The sequence below is a fragment of the Crocuta crocuta genome, unplaced genomic scaffold (genome assembly GCF_008692635.1).
Source record: "Crocuta crocuta isolate KB4526 unplaced genomic scaffold, BGI_CrCroc_1.0 scaffold479, whole genome shotgun sequence".
NCBI lineage: Eukaryota > Metazoa > Chordata > Mammalia > Carnivora > Hyaenidae > Crocuta > Crocuta crocuta.
Window position 1 is genome coordinate 3,961,476 of NW_027531875.1, and position 18,035 is coordinate 3,979,510.

General features: G+C 34.7%; 1 protein-coding gene across 3 annotated transcripts in view; it reads right to left on the reverse strand.

Moving 5' to 3' along the window:
- Positions 1–18,035, reverse strand: part of CSMD3 (CUB and Sushi multiple domains 3) — a 1,194,711-nt gene that overhangs the window by 822,961 nt on the left and 353,715 nt on the right. For all 3 annotated transcript variants that reach the window (XM_077772930.1, XM_077772929.1, XM_077772928.1), the window contains exon 5: positions 17,611–17,818. In XM_077772930.1, the coding sequence (XP_077629056.1) occupies positions 17,611–17,818 (208 nt within the window). The remainder of the gene's footprint in view (positions 1–17,610; positions 17,819–18,035) is intronic.

An 18,035-nucleotide genomic window follows, 5' to 3' on the forward strand; every position in this document is an offset into this window, starting at 1 on the left:
ATTCCATTAAAATCGACATTTTGACAAAGGTAAACAAAATCCAAAAAACATTATTAGAAGCAGTTATGTTTGTCTATTTCTAATTTACTACACCAAGAATATGTATCATTCTTATAAATTTATAATTTATATGGGGCTTCAGCAAGTCATGTTTATTAAATATATATGCTCATTGAGAATTCTGGCCTCTGAAAATTAGTTATTTTTTAAATATGACACTGTCTACTCTTTCCTTAAGTGATATTCTAGTGTACTTCTTTAGCAAATTGGTAATATGACTTGAATTTTCCTTGATAACTGAATTTCCAGCTGAATCAATATCCTTCTGAAGATTTTCATGAACTCTAATTTAATTGAAAATATTGAACATCTCATCAATAAGAGAAAGGATAAAAACCATAGTCATTTCAAAAGATGTAGAAAAAGCATCTGACAAAGTACAGCATCCATTCATGATAAAAACCCTCAACAAAATAGGTTAGAGGGAACATGCCTCAATATAATAAAAGCCTTATATGAAAAAAACAGAAAACATCAAATTCAATAGGGACAATTGGAGAGCTTTTCCCCTAAGGTCAGGAACAACAAGGATATCTGCTCTCACCACGTGTATTCAACATAGTACTGGAAGTCCTAGCCACAGTAATCAGAAAACAAAATGAAATAACAGGTGTGGAAATTAGTGAGGTAGAAGTAAAACTTCCACCTTTTGGAGATGACATGATATTATATATAGAATACCCTAAATATACTACCAAAAACTACTAGAATAAATGAATTCAGTAAAGTCACAGGATTCAAAATCAATGTACAGAAATCTGTTGCATTTCTATATACTAATAATGAGGCAGCAGAAAGTGAAACTATGAAAACAATCCCATTTATAATTGTACCAAAAATAATAAAATATCTAGGAATAAACTTAACCAAAGAGGTAAAAGACTTATTTATACTCTAAACACTATAAAACACTGATGAAAAATAAAATTGAAGGTAACACAAAGAAATGGAAAGACAGTCCATGCTCCTGGATGGGAAGAACAAATATTGTTAAAATGTCTATACTGCCCACATAAATCTATACATTTAATGCAATCCCTATCAAAATGCTCACAGTATTTTTCACAGAACTAGAAAAAACAGTCCTAAAATTTGTATGGAATCAAAAAAGAGCCCAAATAGCCAAAACAATCTTGGAAAACAAAAACAAAATTGGAGGTATCACCATTTCAGACTTCAAGTTATATTACAAATCTGTAGTAATCAAAACAGTATGGTACTTGCATAAAAACCAGACATATAGATCAATGTAACAGAGTAGAAAACCTGGAAGTAAACCCATGATTATATGGCCAACTAATCTTCCACAAAGGAGGAAAGAATATTCAATGGGAAAGGCAATATTTTCAACAAATGGTGCTGGGAAAACTGGACAGCAACATGTCAAAAAACGAAACTGGACCACTTCCTGTCACTATACACAAAAATAAACTAGAAATGAGACATGAAACCACAAAAATCCTAGAAGAGAACATAGGTAGTAATTTCTATGACATTGGCCATACCAACACCCTTCTAGATATGTCTCCTGAAGCAAAGGAAACTAAAACATAAATAAACTATTAGAACTATATCAAAATAAAAAGCTTCTGCACAGCAAAGGAAATAACCAACAGAACTAAAAGACAATCTACTGAATGGGAGAAGATATTTGCAAACAAAATATCCAATAAAGGGTTAGGATTCAAAATACATAAAGAACATATAACTCAACACCAAGAAATGCAAATAGTCTAGTTTAAAAATGGGAAGAGGTCATGAATAGACATTTGAAGACATCCAGATGACCAACAGACACATGAGAAACTGTTAACAGCATTCATAACCATGGAAATACAAATCAAAACGACAATGAGATACTACCTCACACCTGTCAGAATGGCGAAAATCAACAACACAACATCCTTGGTAACAAGGATGTGGAGAAAAAGGAATCCTTGTGCACATGCACACTGGCACAGTCACTGTAGAAGACAGCATGGAGTTTCCTCATAAAGTTAAAAATATAACTACCATTTTTTCCAGTAATGATACTACTGGATATTAACCAAAAATATTAATAATAATTAAAGAAAACACTAATTCAAAGGGATACATGTGCCCCTATGATTATCACAGCATTATTTACAATAGCCAAGACATTGAAACAGCCCAAATGTCCATAAATAGATGAATGGATAAAAAAAAGATGAATGGATAAAGATATATGCATATACAGAATATTATTCATCCATAAAAACTAATAAAATCTTGCAATTTGCAACAGCATGGATAGATATACAAAGTACAATGCCAAGGGAAATGAGTCAGTCAAAGAACAGATAACCATACAATTTCACGCATATGTGGAATTTAAGAACCAAAAGAAACAAGGGGAGGAGAGAGACAGACAGACAGACAGACAAAGACAATCTAAGAAATAGACTGTTAACTAGAGAGAATAAACTGACGGTTACGAGAGGGGAGGGGAGGGAGGGCATGGATGATGAACTAAGTAATAGGGATTAAGAGTGCACTTACCATGATGAGCACTGAGTAACGTATCGAATTGTTGAATCACTATATTGTACACCCGAAACTAATATAACACCATATGGTAACTATACTGGATTTTAAAAATTAAAATTGAAAATATTGCTTTAAAGAATAAAAAATAAGTTATAAAAATCATTTCCCAATCGCAGATGCTTTATAATTGTATATTTAATACAGTTGAGATTTTTTAAATCTCTAACACATCTCTGGTTTAAACTTATTTCCAGAGAAACACAAAACACATTCCATATTTTAAGGCAAGGATTCAGAGGGAGAAACATTTTTGTTCTTTTTCTGAAAATTTACAAGCTAGCTAAAACACAGACAGGTTTGTAACATTCTTTGATACTCCATATATTACACACATTGGGTCACATGTCAGATGGAAGTAAGCTTTTCTTCAGTCACTGAGGCAAATATTTCAAGGCTGATTTTAACAGATTTCAACTGCCCACAATTTCCCGACTGAGATTAGAGATTAAATTTCAACCCAGCTGGACATGTATCTTAATATTGAACTTTAAGCATGACTTTCCCCAGATGAATCCTTTAATCATAAATCCCTGAAGAAATTTCTTGGTGTCCCAATGTCCTGCTCAGCTACTTCCACCCTCCTATACCAATATATAATTTTAATTCAATATGATCCTTCTTTTTCCTCTGCTCTTATATTGTTTTCATTTTGGCTATAATATTACTGGAATAATTTAGTAATTGTTGCTATATCAAACGGGATTTTCTCCCCAATCTTTCAGGCTAAAATAAAGCTAATTTTCCCCCAATTATTGCTATATCAAAAAGGGATTCCCTTCCCCACCAATCTTTTAGGCTAAATAGAGCCAACTGTTCCCCTAGCAAAAGTCTAAAGTAAGTTCTTCTTTTGAATTTCCTCAAAAAAATTTGGACCGGAAAATAAATTATATACTCCAGGTCATAAAGTTAATGATACATTCAATACTGACATGTTATTGTCTATAAAGCAAGGCAAATATACAATTTTCTTGTTGAATACATGGATGGAAAACTCCTAAGCATATTTTGTTTCATGAGAAATAATACATGGAAATTAATTTTGAAATACCCATTATTTTCAGGGGTGCCTAGATGTCTCTCTGGTACTTCTCTTTTATAGCCACATCCCTGCACCATCACAACACTCATCTGCCTTCCATCTTTAAACCTTGGCAGGGGCATCTGGATGGCTCAATCCATTAAGGGTCCAGCCCTTGATTTTGGCCCAGATCATGATCTCACAATCTGTGGGTCTGAGTCCCATGTCAGACTCTGTGCTGAAAGCACGGAGCCCGCTAGGGATTCTCTTTTTCCCTCTCTCTCTGCCCTTTCCCGGGTCCCTTTCTCTCAAAATAAATAAATTTTTAAAAATTAAAATAAAATAAAATACCCACTATTTTCAAATAGCAGATACACTGTTACTAAAATTGTCTGGTGTTATGTGGTTTAGTACAAATATGGCTGAAGTGTCCATGAATTTCTCTATTATACCCTTTGTAATTTAACTTTGCAGCTTATCCCATGGGTCTTTCAACTGCTTTCTCCTGAATTATAAAATCCATATACTTTTGCAAGTTTCATTCTCTGTATGCTCCATGCTTAATCCAGGAAATGAAACACAAAATAAAGCTCTGCCTTTCCTAATCCCTATGATTGTTGATTATGTTTAAAACATTTGGGTTAACATAGGAAGTTATGTTGAACAGAAAGTGAATGCTCAGCAAAAAAGAAGAGTCACTGAAGCAGAGAGTATTGCAGAGAAGTATTGGAGAAATTGGCTGAAAAATAGGTTTTAATATTTAACGTTTATGCTTTATGAAGTTTACTTGTAAATAATTCTATATGGAATGGATAATTATTTTGAACCTGGTGGCATCAAAGCACTTTTGGGATCAAAATCTGCCATTAAGAGTTTTTGAGGGATATGAAACAATTTGCTGTATAAGGAAAATGAATGAAGTTAGACACAGGCTAGTTCAATGAAAATTACGTTAGCGTATGAACAGAATTACTGAAGAAAACTTTCAAAAGCATTGACTAAATCAAGAATTGTATTTCCACATTATTTAACTAGAATGAAATCATTCAGAAAAATATCTTGTTAAAATGAAGAAATTTGACGTATTTAAAACTCAACCCAAGCTATTTGTGTATTAGAAATATATATACCAGCATATGATATTCTATATATCATTAAAACCTCATACTGTATTTCACAGATTTTTAGATGCCCCGTCAGCATTTGTTTCTTTTTATGCAGCCTCTCAGGAATAAAATGGCTTATACTAATTCAAAGATAAAACTTATGGATATTTCTTAAGTTAAGTACCTAGTAGTAGAATTATTGGATCATATGGTATTTCTGTTTTTAATTTTTTGAGAAACTCCAAACTGTTTTTCACAGTGGTGTATCAATTTACATCCCTACCAACAGTGCACAAGGGTTACTTTTTTCTCCACATACTCAACAACATTTGATATTTCTTATATTTTTAATTCTGGCCATTCTGATAGGTTGTAAGGTGATATCTCATTGAAATTTTGATAATTTTGTATAGAGCTGTTGAATTGTTGAATTCTCTATGTTGTACACCTGAAACTAATGTAACATTGTATGTCAATTATAATTAAATAACTGAATGAATGAATGAATGAATGAACGAATGAAAACTTAGAGATAAAAACCAGTGTTCTGATAAGAGACAAACTCCATTGAAAGTTATTTCTTTGCCTCTCCAGCCTCTGCTCTACCAATACTTCCTTCTCTACCATCCTGACATCACATGAAACAGCAATGCCATTGCCTGTCTTTTTATACTTGTATCTAAGTTGCTAAGTAGTGTGTTTTATAAATATGAAAGCTCATCAATTGTTGCAACTGCAAATTGACCTTGTAAAATTACAACTGGATCCAAAACACTGCCAACCAATCCTTCAATTTCTCTAGTTGCTTGAGGTTTTGTTGTTTGTTGTTGTTGTTGTTGTTGTTTTGCTGTTGTTTTTTCCCATTCTCCACAAAAGTTATTTTAAATAATCCCACTCTTCAAATATCTTAGCCTATCACCTTTTCTCACTTTCAGCAGATGGTCTCGTCTTTTTCATCAAGGAAAAAATAAAAAAACACTAGAAAGAATGTATCTCAATTTCTGGTCTGCACACATATGAAGGTAAACGCAGACACATCAGACACATCAATTGTTTCACACTTTGCTCCTGTAAAATGGAGTAGTGCTGCCTCCTCGCTAAGATTTAAGTTACAGGTTAATAAATTAAAGGGAAATGAATATGAGAAGCACTAGAACTTATGGTGATATTAAAAAAGAACAGATGGTGAGAGTAAGCAAGAAGAATATTGAAGTTTTGGAGTCGTAAGGGCTCTGGTTAACCTCATAGGAGCTGTTGATTAGAGAGGAGGTAAAGAGAGAAAACGATAATGAAAAGTGGATAATGGGACTTCCTCATGGATAACAGAGACAAGGTGGTGCTTGATTTCTATGGATTAAATAAGATCATAAAATTATTCTAAATTTCACGTACTAGAGTTTCTGGTTTAACCTTAGAAATGTGTATACTTCTACAGTCTTTATGAAAAATTACACTAGATAAAAACTGTGTAATCAGACATGATATACTTTTTCCTTTTAAGTTAAAACAGATCTTTAATTAGCACATTCCATAAGTACAATATTGTCTTCAGTTAATTTTTATTTATTCTTCAATTTAAACATAGAATAGGCATTCATTTCTTTCTTTGGATGGAGGGACTCTTTGGAAATGCATTTATTTAATAAAGATGTAATCATGAATTTAAGGTGTGGTTCATCTTTTTTTTTTTTTACAAATAGTTTATTGTCAAATTGGTTTCCATATAACACCCAGTGCTCATCCCCATAAGTGCCCTCCTCCATGCCCATCTCCCCCCTCCCCCCCACGTCCATCAGTCCTCAGTTTGTTTCTCAGCATTCAAGAGTCTCTCATGGTTCTTAAAGGTATAAAAATATCACTAAAGGATTTTTCTTCTCCACACTAACAATTAGAAGGATAACTTCAAATGTTTCCCATCAAGTCTGTACAAATAAAAATTATATATTTTTATTATATATACATATACACGTATATAATTGTTAATATGCTGAAGACATGAGTGCTTCTAAAAACTAAAGATTTTGCGTCTTAAAAAATCAAAGATGACATTTTACATTTAAATGGAACTGGTTTTGTTAGAAACCTTTGAAAACACTTCTCTTAGTAATCATATTTGTGCTAATTCCTTATTGCTATAACTCTGTTGTTGCATCTTTACAACTTTTTTTTTTTTTAATGTTTATTTATTTCTAGGAGACAGAGAGAGAGACAGCGTGAGCAGGGGAGGGTCAGAGAGAGAGGGAGTCACAGACTGAAACAGGCTCCAGGCTCTGAGCTGGCAGTCAGCACAGAGCCTGACGCGGGGCTCGAACCCACGAACCGTGAGGTCATGACCTAAGCGAAAGTCGGATGCTTAACCAACTAAGCCACCCAGGCACCCCACAACTCTTTTTTCTTGGGTGACCAAGACTTTTATACATTACCTCTTCTTGCTACACTCCCAAATGAGTCTCTCTTAAGGCAGAAAAATATATTTAAAGATACTAAAATGGTAGATTAAACATACTAGACATTCTCAGGTATCTAGAATAATTTTAACTCTTTAGAGCAAAATTATATTTAAGCATCAACCCAAAGTACAACAACTTCAGGCTATACTTAAAAACATTAATACATACTAAAATATTTATATGTCAAACACTCAAGTTTTATAATGTTTTACTAATATACAGTGTGTATATGTATGTGTATGTATATTTTAAGAAAGTCCTGGTTGTATGCACAATAACAAGAGGCAATTTATTAAAAAGTACACTGAAGCAGGTATTTGAGGATCTCAACTGTCATTTTGAATGAATTCTCAATGTACATACATTGAGCCTCAGGATGCATCTCCCTCAAAGGGGAAATAGAGCAGCTGAATCCTTAAAATCCCTTCTGGCTATAATATCTTATCATTTGATGAACTTCCTATTTAATTTACCTAAAGAGAAGCATTTACCGAATTTACCTTGACGGAACAATTGATAAGGAACATGTGGTATATACATATAAAAGAATATTATTCAGCCTTAGAAAAGAAGGAAATCCTGCTATATTGGACAATCTGGATGAATCTTGAGGGCATTCTGCCCTGTGAAATAAACCAGTGACAGAAGGAAAAATTCTACGTGATTTCACTGATATGAACTATCTAAAGCAGTTAACTTCGGAGAGGCAGATCATTGAATGACATTTTCCAGGGGATGGAGGAAGGAGAAATAGTGGGAGTTGCTATTCACCAAGAATAAAGTTTAAGTTATGCAAGATGGATAAGTTCTAGAGATGTGCTGTACAACATTGTGCCTATAGTTAACAATGCAGCATTGTACACTTAAAATTTTGTTAAGAGGGAGCATCTTATGGTAAATGTACTTACCACAATAAAAAGAAGGTAGTTCAAAATTATAAAACCATAATAGATATTTAATCAAGTTACTTTACCCCTATGGATAAGTAGTAATATATAGAACTATAGCTATATTGCATGTTTTAGCCTAATAATTGTCAGAAGGGAGCAAACAGGAGCACCTGTTTAATAGGATTCATGTCTGTTATATTTTTGCAGAATCAAGATTATGGCCACATTCCTCTGGTTAATTTATCCTGTTTAGTTAGAAAATTTGTTAATCCACTACACAATCTTTGTGCTATTCATTACATAAATTTGTAATAAATACACATGTGTTTGTATTATGTAATTACCTTAATTAGCTTTATATATCACGTTAATTTGTCCAACTTTTTGAATGGCTTGAAATATTTCAGCTCAGTGCAGTGCACACAGGAGAGTTACATGACATAGTTTCAGTATTGATTAAATGTACTGCTTTAATTTCAAAAGCAAAGCATTGGAATCACCTAGTTTGCAGATTTCCTGATTCCATGCCTACAGAACGTAAATCAACAGATCTGTGTGGGAGCCAGAAAATCTGTACTTAACAAACACCACAGGCAACTCTGATATAAATACTACAAAAACACTATTTGAAAAATCCTGCTAAATGTGGAAGCATTAGCAGACAGAAAATACGTACATATATAATACATATAAGTGAAATATATACATATGTGTATGTACATACAGGTATACACATATAATATATACTCCTGTATATATTTGTATACCTGTGTCTATATCTGTATATAACACATATACATATTCACATATATATATATATATCTGTGTATATATATATATATATCTGTAGCAATATATATCAATATAGGCGCATACATATTTATAAGTAAAATACTAGTGGATTCAGGTTTTCTCTGAAGGGACTGCATCAGTAAAATCAGTGCAACAGTTATAGTTTTCTTCTAATATTTCTCCTTTTCTTTCATAATATTAGGATTTTAGCTGGGCAAAGGCTATCTTGGATAAGAATTATATTTCCTTGTGTCTCTTACTGCCAAGTGTCCATGTAGCAAAACTTTAGCCAATGTATATAAGCAGAAGAAGTAGAAAATGCAATAGAACAATGTAGGGCAACAATCAGGACATTCAGAGAAGTTGAAGAGTGCCCCTTGGTCCTTTCTTTGACTTTTCTTTCCTATTCTGTGGACTATAAACTAAGTGGCTGCAATTTAGACATGATATGATCTTTGGAATGAAAGCTGCCTACAAATAGAAGAGCAATGTAAAAGCATCCTAAATGTTTGATGCCAGGGGTATTCACAAATGCCTTGTATACTTACCTCCAGAATTTTACANTTGTTTTTCTTTTTTTTCTTTTTTTTTTTTTTTTACACCAGAACATAATCCAAACTAATACATGCGGCTTCAATCAAATCAAGTACAATCATTTGGGAAAACAGGTGAAAACAGATGGTCAAGTTATCAGGTTTTTTAAAATACAGGACAAAAATTATTTACTCGTTTCACAAATATATGAAATACCTAAGGTATGAAAGGGACAGTTTAGGCATTATATGTAACTTGAGATCTGAGCTGTCCTTAAGAGTGTTATTTTAGTAAAGATATGTATACAAATAGAAACACAGTAAGACAGCAATTCTCATCAGAAAATTTCAGAGTCTTAAGATCACTGAAATCATGACAGTTCATGCAAATTCCAAAACAAAGTGACCAGAAATGAAAAATGAAAAACAAAGGTTGGACAGAGGCCAGCATGTGTCGAGTGGATAAAGAAAGAAATGGCACTGCCCCCACCTCCAAAAAGGGTCTGAAAAGATACAGTGAGTAACAACCAAAGGTAGAAGAAATGACTTTGCAATAAAAAGGGAGATGGATGGTCCAGAAAGGAGGAGATGACCAACAAAGTCAAATGTTGCAGATAAATCAAGCAAGGTAACTACTAAACTACCATGATAACATTGGTCATTTTGGAAAAAAACAGTTCTAAGAGATGGTGGGACAAACCACATAACAGCTGGTTGAAAACTGATAAATCACTGAGCAAAAAACTGATGGTATAGAAGAGAGTTAAGAAAATCATGGGCATGACACCCTTTAGTAGGTGAGAAAGGATAGGCTCTAGGCCACAAATGAAGGAAACATCTTTGGATGGGAGTCACCAGACAATTGAAATTATATGACTAAACTTACCAGTTCAAATTTAAATGGTTAGCATTATTTTAACCACCTAATAAATATAAACAAATGTGTATAAGTGATTTAAAAATACAGTGTATGCTTTCTTGCATCCTTAATTTCAATGAAATTAAAGAGGTTTTCCTATGCTATATGATCTGATATATATCAAAATATTCTGATTTTGATAACTGTATTCTTGACTTTAACAAATACTTCAATTTTTATGGCTTTTAAAATCTTTAGGGGCGCCTGCATGGCTCAGTCGGTTGAGCGTCTGACTTCGGCTCAGGTCATGATCTCATGGTTCGTGGGTTCAAGCCCCACGTCGGGCTCTGTGCTGACGGCCAGCTCAGAGCCTGGAGCCTGTTTCAGATTCTGTATCTCCATCTCTCTCTGACCCTCTCCTGTGTGTATCTCTCTGTCTCAGAAATAAATAAAACATTGAAAAAAATTTTATTCCTACCTTAACCTATCTGATATTTAAAATATAATTAACATTAAGTTATATGTAATATAGTATTATTATATGCAATATAAGAAAGTATGTATGTTATAATATATTAAGTTATATTGAGTTATAATTAAGTTATAACTTAAGTACGTTATAATTATTATATTAAGTCATAATTGAGTTACACATTTCCAGCTTCTGGGGTGGACATAGACGTGTTTTGTATAAATCAACCTGACACCTTTCAAAACAAACTCATTTCTCCTCTGGTTCTGATATACAATTATCTTTCTGAACTTTCTAGTATTATGTATGTTCTATCATCTGAAAAACTACAATTATTATAGAAAACTTTATTAAATCTGAGACATTTAACCACTCATTCCTCTTGGATCCAGTCTTTGATAACGACCCTTTTCTCTTTTATTTTTATATGTGGAGCTTCCTAATTGATACACTCCTTCTCACAAAACCTCTGTCATGGAGTAGTCCCTAGCCTGATCTATTAATATTTATTTGCTTGATCTTCCTCACAGTCTAGTGACTGATTTTTCCCACCTTCCTTCATTTCAGAAACAAGATCTTTTTTTTTTTTTTTAAGAGAGAGCAGGAGGGGCAGAGAGAGAGAGAGAGAGAGAGAGAGAGAGAGAGAGAGAGAGAGACAGGAAATCTCAAGGAGGGTCTGCACTAACAATGCAGAGCCCGATGCAGGGCTCAAACTCATACACTGTGAGATCATGACCTGAGCTGAAACCAAGAGCTGGATGCTTAACTGATTGAGCCACCCAGGTGCCCCACAGGTTTTTTAAAGAGGGGATTATTTTCATTACCTTCACTTCTCTTCACTCCAGCAATTCTCCACACTCTCTCTATCATCAATTTTTTTACACTTTAGGAGGACATTCTCATATGGTTTTACCTCTCCCAATTAAGAAACAAACCAAAAACTAAAACTAAATCTAAATATTATTTTGACTCTATTTCCTCTTTTAGCCTTATTTCTTTCTTCACCTTTCTTTGCAAAACTTGCTGCAAGACTTATTTTTACTAGTTGTCTGCAGTGTCTCTTCTCTAATAAAGGCAGTCACCCACAAAACTCCTTACATCATGGTAAACAATGACCTCCATGTTATGAAATCTAATGAACAATTTTGGAGCTCATTTTATTAGCTGATCATCAAATCTGACACAACTGATCAGTTCTTTCTCCTTGATATATTTTCTTCATTTGGTTTCCATGAGACCATTCACTCTCCTTCTATCTCATCAAATAATCATTTTCAAACTCTTTTACTTGTTCTTCCTAGTTTTCCTAACTTTTGGAGTGTCCTAGAATTCAATTCTTAGCCTTTTCTCTTATCTTTTCTTCATTTAGTTTAACAATTACTTTCAACTCTAAACTTCCAAATTTAGATCCTTGTCCCATACCTTTAAATCTGAAGTAAGACGTATGTATCAACCTGCCACCTTGAAGCCTTCACCAGATGTGTAATAGTCATCTCAAACTTAACACATCTGGAATTCAACTCTTTGTCATCTCTCAAAAAAAAAAAAAAAGGTTGTATCAAAAGCCTTCTCCATATCAGTGGGTATTGCATACTGTTAGGTCTTCAAAAACCTTAGAGGTGTCCTTGCTTCTTAGAGCTGTGTTTGCTCCTTCTATTTCTTTCATTTCACATCCTATTAGTTAGGAAATTCTCTTCACTTTATCTAGAAAATCTAACAATTCTCATCACCTCCACCACTATTTCATAATACTAACAATTACAATATCTTACCTAGCTTACTGTAAATAATGTCTGTTTTTCTACCTTTCCTTCCTAGTGTTTGTTCCCCACGTAGGAGCCAGAGTGATCCTTTAAAAAACAAGTCTGATGACTAATGTGCTCAAAACCCTTTAATACTCCATGTTTAGCTCAGACTAAAGCCAAATTGGAGTCTAGAGCTGTGCTCTATCAATTCTCTTTCTTTTCTACCACTTTCACCCATGGCAATTCTTGTGTAGCCATAATGACTTACTAGCTATTCCTTTAAACACAATGAGGTGCACTCTAAATTATGTGTTTTGCTCTAAATGTATTTCTGCCTGGTATGTCTATTTCTGGGATTTTGCTTGTCTAACCCTCTTATTTCCTTGAAGACTTTTCTCAAACTCAACTTCTCAATTAGGTAAAGTTACACTTCCATCACCCCACAGTTACTCTCCTGACCTCTCTTATCCTACTTTACCCTTTCTTTTTTATCACTCTCTAGACAGAGTATGCCATTAACTTACACTATTGGCTATTGTTTATTGTCTTTTATGGTATAAAATCTTCAGGAGCAAGCTTCTCCACACTTGGTTACTGATGTACCTCGAACAATGCCTGCCATGCAGTGGATACTCAGTAAGTAATTGCTGAATGGGATGAATGGGATTCTAGTTAGAACCCAAAGAGTTAAAGTTCGGAAACAATTTCAAAGAACACCTAATCCAACTCTCCAACCAACGCTTTGTAAATAAGGCGATATGTGGTTACTTCCAACCTCCTCTCCCCTGTTTTAGCACCTAAGCAGATAATGTCAAATAATTTTTTAAAAAATTTTAACGTTTATTTATTTTTAAGAGACAGAGAGACACAAAGCATGAGCAGGAGAAAGGAAGGGAGAGGGGGAGACACAGAATCCAAAGCAGGCTCCAGGCTCTGAGCTGTCAGCACAGAGACCGACGTGGGGCTCGAATCCACAAACTGTGAGATCATGACCTGAGCCGAATTCAGATGCTTAACCAACTCTGTCACCCAGGTGTCCCATTAATGCCAAATAATATTACAGTTGAGACAAGGCTCAGATTTTGCAGATGAGAAACCTGAGCTCTAAGGAGGAGACATAATTTACCCAGTTTTGGCTAACAACCAACAGTCAAAGCTAAAACTAGAACTTCAGTTTCTTTGTGCTATATCACTTTGCTAAGGGAATCAGTTGACATTGACCACACCCCATCAAATCTTTATCATCCAGTAAGAAGTGACTGGATTCTCTGAATTCCTCTTAGATCATGCAGTGGTGATGTTGAGTATTGTTTAACAAATCACAACTTCCTGATTCAGTATATGCAGCTTGTAAGAGAAGCATTGGCTACCTGAGGGTACTCTCAGTGCAACACAATTATTGGGTGGGCTTAGTCTATGGTGCACAAGTCAAATGCAGGCTCTGTAAGCCTTGCCTCACTGCCTGAATTTCAGGAACAAAATTTCATGTACAGTAGCCAATGGCAAGTCCCTAGTCCCTCGATGAGGGGTCTGAAGTCAAAGGAACCATTTGTAATTTTAATGAAAATGTGAACATCTCTCTTATTTCTTTTTTTTTTTTTTTTATTTCTAGGAGAGAGAGAGAGACAGTGCGAGCAGGGGAGGGTCAGAGAGAGAGGGAGTCACAGACTGAAACAGGCTCCAGGCTCTGAGCTGGCAGTCAGCACAGAGCCCGACGCGGGGCTCGAACCCACGAACCGCGAGATCATGACCTAAGCGAAAGTCGGACACTTAACCGACTAAGCCACCCAGGCGCCCCAAAATCTCTCTTATTTCATATTTTTCTTTTGAATTCTACTATGAATTGAAAATATATGAGCAATCCATTTGAAGAACTAATGTAATGCCACCTGAAATATAATTTTTCATTTTGATGACCATATCTTAAAAAAATATGAGAACATTTAAGGATTTATGGAAATTAGAAGGCAAAGATTAGATTTAAATTTTTATTTTAATTATTCACAGATCATTTTACACATCAGTTTCAAAACTATTATAGTCAAAAGGAACACTGTTTTATGGTATTTAAGTGACTATATACAATATTAACTTACTGACAATATGCATCTTTGAACTGGCATTTATAGAAATATAGTTTAGACATTTGTATCATTTTCTTGAAAAGTGCTAAATGATCTTGTTGATCTACTGTAACATTAATTTTAAAAGACAGTTTTTCAGTTACTGTTTTCTTTCTGAGGAAGAGGGAATTAAGTAGCCTAGTGTTATTTAATGAAGAAATGCAGAGGGGTGCCTGGGAGGCTTAGCTGCTTAAGTGCCCAACTTTGGCTCAGGCCATGATCCCACATCAGGCTCTGTGCTGACAGCTAGCTCAGAGCCTGGAGCCTGCNAATGCAGGGAAGAGCAATTTGAGGATCTGATGCTATTATTGGACAAACTACATTATTCTAGAAACTCAGAAACATACAAATAGATGTTCACATGGAAACATACAAATGTTTACTAAGAACAAACAATCTATAAAGAGAGTGACGACATGAACACGAAGGGGGTTGTTATGATCTCCAGAGTAAATGTGTTCGTTACTAGAGCTCAGTGGTAACAAAGAAACAGGTACCACAAAACATTGTTTCCAAAGTTCCTTCAAATGCGTTTGGAGTTTAAAAACTTAGATTTTTCATGGGATCACTTGCATCCCAAAAGACAGGATAATTATTGGAAAATTCATAGCATTATCATCCACCTTAATATGACTCCAATATGTATCATGATATAAGTAGCAATTTCTAAAATAAGAGTTTTTGAATTCTCTAATTTTCAACCAGGGTTCTGCTGAGTTTCACTGCACCGAGGCAATTATCCTGGGAAGAGTGAATTCACAGCCTGAGGGTAGGGGAAAACAAGCCAAAAAAAGAAAAAAGAAGTATAGCTAGTGTGTTACTTTTGCCTTATCTTCTAAGGAGCAGGTTAAGATGAATGACTCAGGTGTTACTTTTGCCAAAGCCCAGACAACTATAAATACACTTGTTTTATTTGTAAACATTTATTTAATGTCCTTTCAGAATCAATATTCCCTCCTCTTTCTTCACATTTTCCTCCTCTTGCCTATGTGATACCTTATTCCCAGATGTCTTACCGCCTCTCTAAATGCACTTCCTCAGTGTGCTCTGCTGGATAATCCTCCCAAACCTGGGCCGTACCTGCTGCTGGTGCTCAGATTCAGGCCTTGTTCCTTCTCATCTCATTCCCACCTGTCTCTACCTAGCCAGTGTTATTGATGCTGATTGATTCAATTACCTTAGAGATCAACTACATATCAGTTATGCTTCTATGTAGAACATCTGAATCAGTCAGACAGAGTTGTCTGTTAGGCTTAATGGCGTGTCTCAAAGTGACTTAAAGCAAAAAAAAATATATATATATATATATCTCAGATATATATATACACACGTATACATACACATACATGTATAAATTTATATTCATATATGTTATATATATATAATTCTTAATATTCATAGCATTCTCACTCCAAACTTGACCTTCCTTCAACAATTTCCAAATCAGTGAACATCTCTACCTTCTTTACCAACTTGTGCAAGTCAGAAAATGATGTTTATTTAACATTACCTTCCTTACCACTCCTCACTCCACTAGAGTACTTTTCATTATGCCTTCCTTAATATCCCTTAACTTATTCTACTTCTTTATCTCCATCAATACCATTCTAATCCAGGCTACCATTCATACTTTTTTTTCTTGGGATTACACCAATCACCTCTTAAGTGATCTTCCAGCTAACTAAGACCCACTTCAAATCAATCTTTGCACTTAGGAAGAATAATCATTTGAACTCCAAACCTCTTCATATAATTGTTTTTAAAAGAACACTTTAATAAATTCTCTCTGTTCTTATCAAATCCTTTACATGGTTTAAAAGGCCCTTCCAGGTCTTATGTTTACCTATTACTTCACTAATACCAATCATATAACTCCTTACTAAATTACTGATTCACACATAATCTGCTTTATACTTTGTTTATATCAGTGCATCCAGATTTTTTATTTCTATTTTTTAATTTATTTTCTTTGTGTCTTTATTTTGAGAGACAGAGAGTGAGCGGGTGAGGGTCAGAGAGAGAGACACACACACAGAATCCGAAACAGCTCTGAGCTGTCAGCACAGAGCCTGACGTGCGGCTTGAACCCACGGACTGTGAGATCATGACCTGAGCCGAAGTCGGATGCTTAACCAACTGAGCCACCCAGGTGCCCCAACATCCAAATTTTTTAAATGAAACACTCTCTTCTAAAAATATTACATCTTAAAATCATGTTCTGAAAATTCTTCAGTTTTCATGAGATGATGGCTTAAAGTCTGTAAAAAAAATAGACCTTACTAACCCAGATCATAATGTTTAAGTTTTTGCCTTCAGATGACAGATCAAATAAAAAGATCTATCTACAAAAAAAAAGGCAAATTATTTCCAAATCAATTAATTGGAAAGGAACCACTAACTATGGACTGGCATGGTAAGAACATAACTGTAGATTACATTAGGAACAACTTTTCTTTCCTTATATAGTTGTGATAAAGTCACATTACTTTTCATTGATTGATAATGGATATTACAATTCATTGAATGAACTAATGAATTGATAATAATGAATAGATAATAATGGAGGGCTCCATCTTTCAGAATTCCAATCCATTTAATGTATTAGTACCCTTATCTTCAAAAATATCCCTCAGCTCTGACAGTTGCCCCCTAATAATTTTCCTGTAACTATAAGTTCTTTTAAATAACTAAACATTTAGGGGTGCCTGGGTGGCTCAGTCGGTTGAGCATCCGACCTCGGCTCAGGTCATGATGTCATGGTTCGTGGGTTCCAGCCCCGCGTTGGGCTCTGTGCTGACAGTTCAGAGCCTGGAGCCTGTTTCAGATTCTGTGTCTCCCTCTCTCTCTCTGACCCTCCCCTGCTCATGCTGTCTCTCTCTCAGAAATAAATAAAAAATAAAATAAATAAATAAACAAACATTTAAAGGCCCACCTGCAGCTGTTCATTGCCTCAGGTAATGACATCAATGCTAGGTTAGAACAGAAACTACTTACCATATTGTAGGTGGCTCAGAACCTTCTATTTCTAAATAATCATACTTTTCTTCCATTTGGAAATCTGTAAATATGAGTGAAATTGTGTCCCCAGGCTCTGCTACAATGGTCCAGGTGCAATCAGCATTGTTATGGTACTCATTAGGGAAACTAGGGCTTGAAATGATGCCACTGGATCCTCTCATTGTTCCTCCACATGCGTCTTCAGCTGTGAAAATAAGGACAAGATGTTCAGTTATAAGTCATTAAGAGAAATGCAATTAAAGCAACTCCGTTAACATTTTTGGATAAAAATAGCTGTCCAAATATTGTGACACCGAGTGCATATTGTACTAATAGAGATTAAATAAAATGAGAAGTCCATGAAAACATTTTAAGCACATACATAAATATAAACCCCGTCTTGACAATGTTATAACCATTAG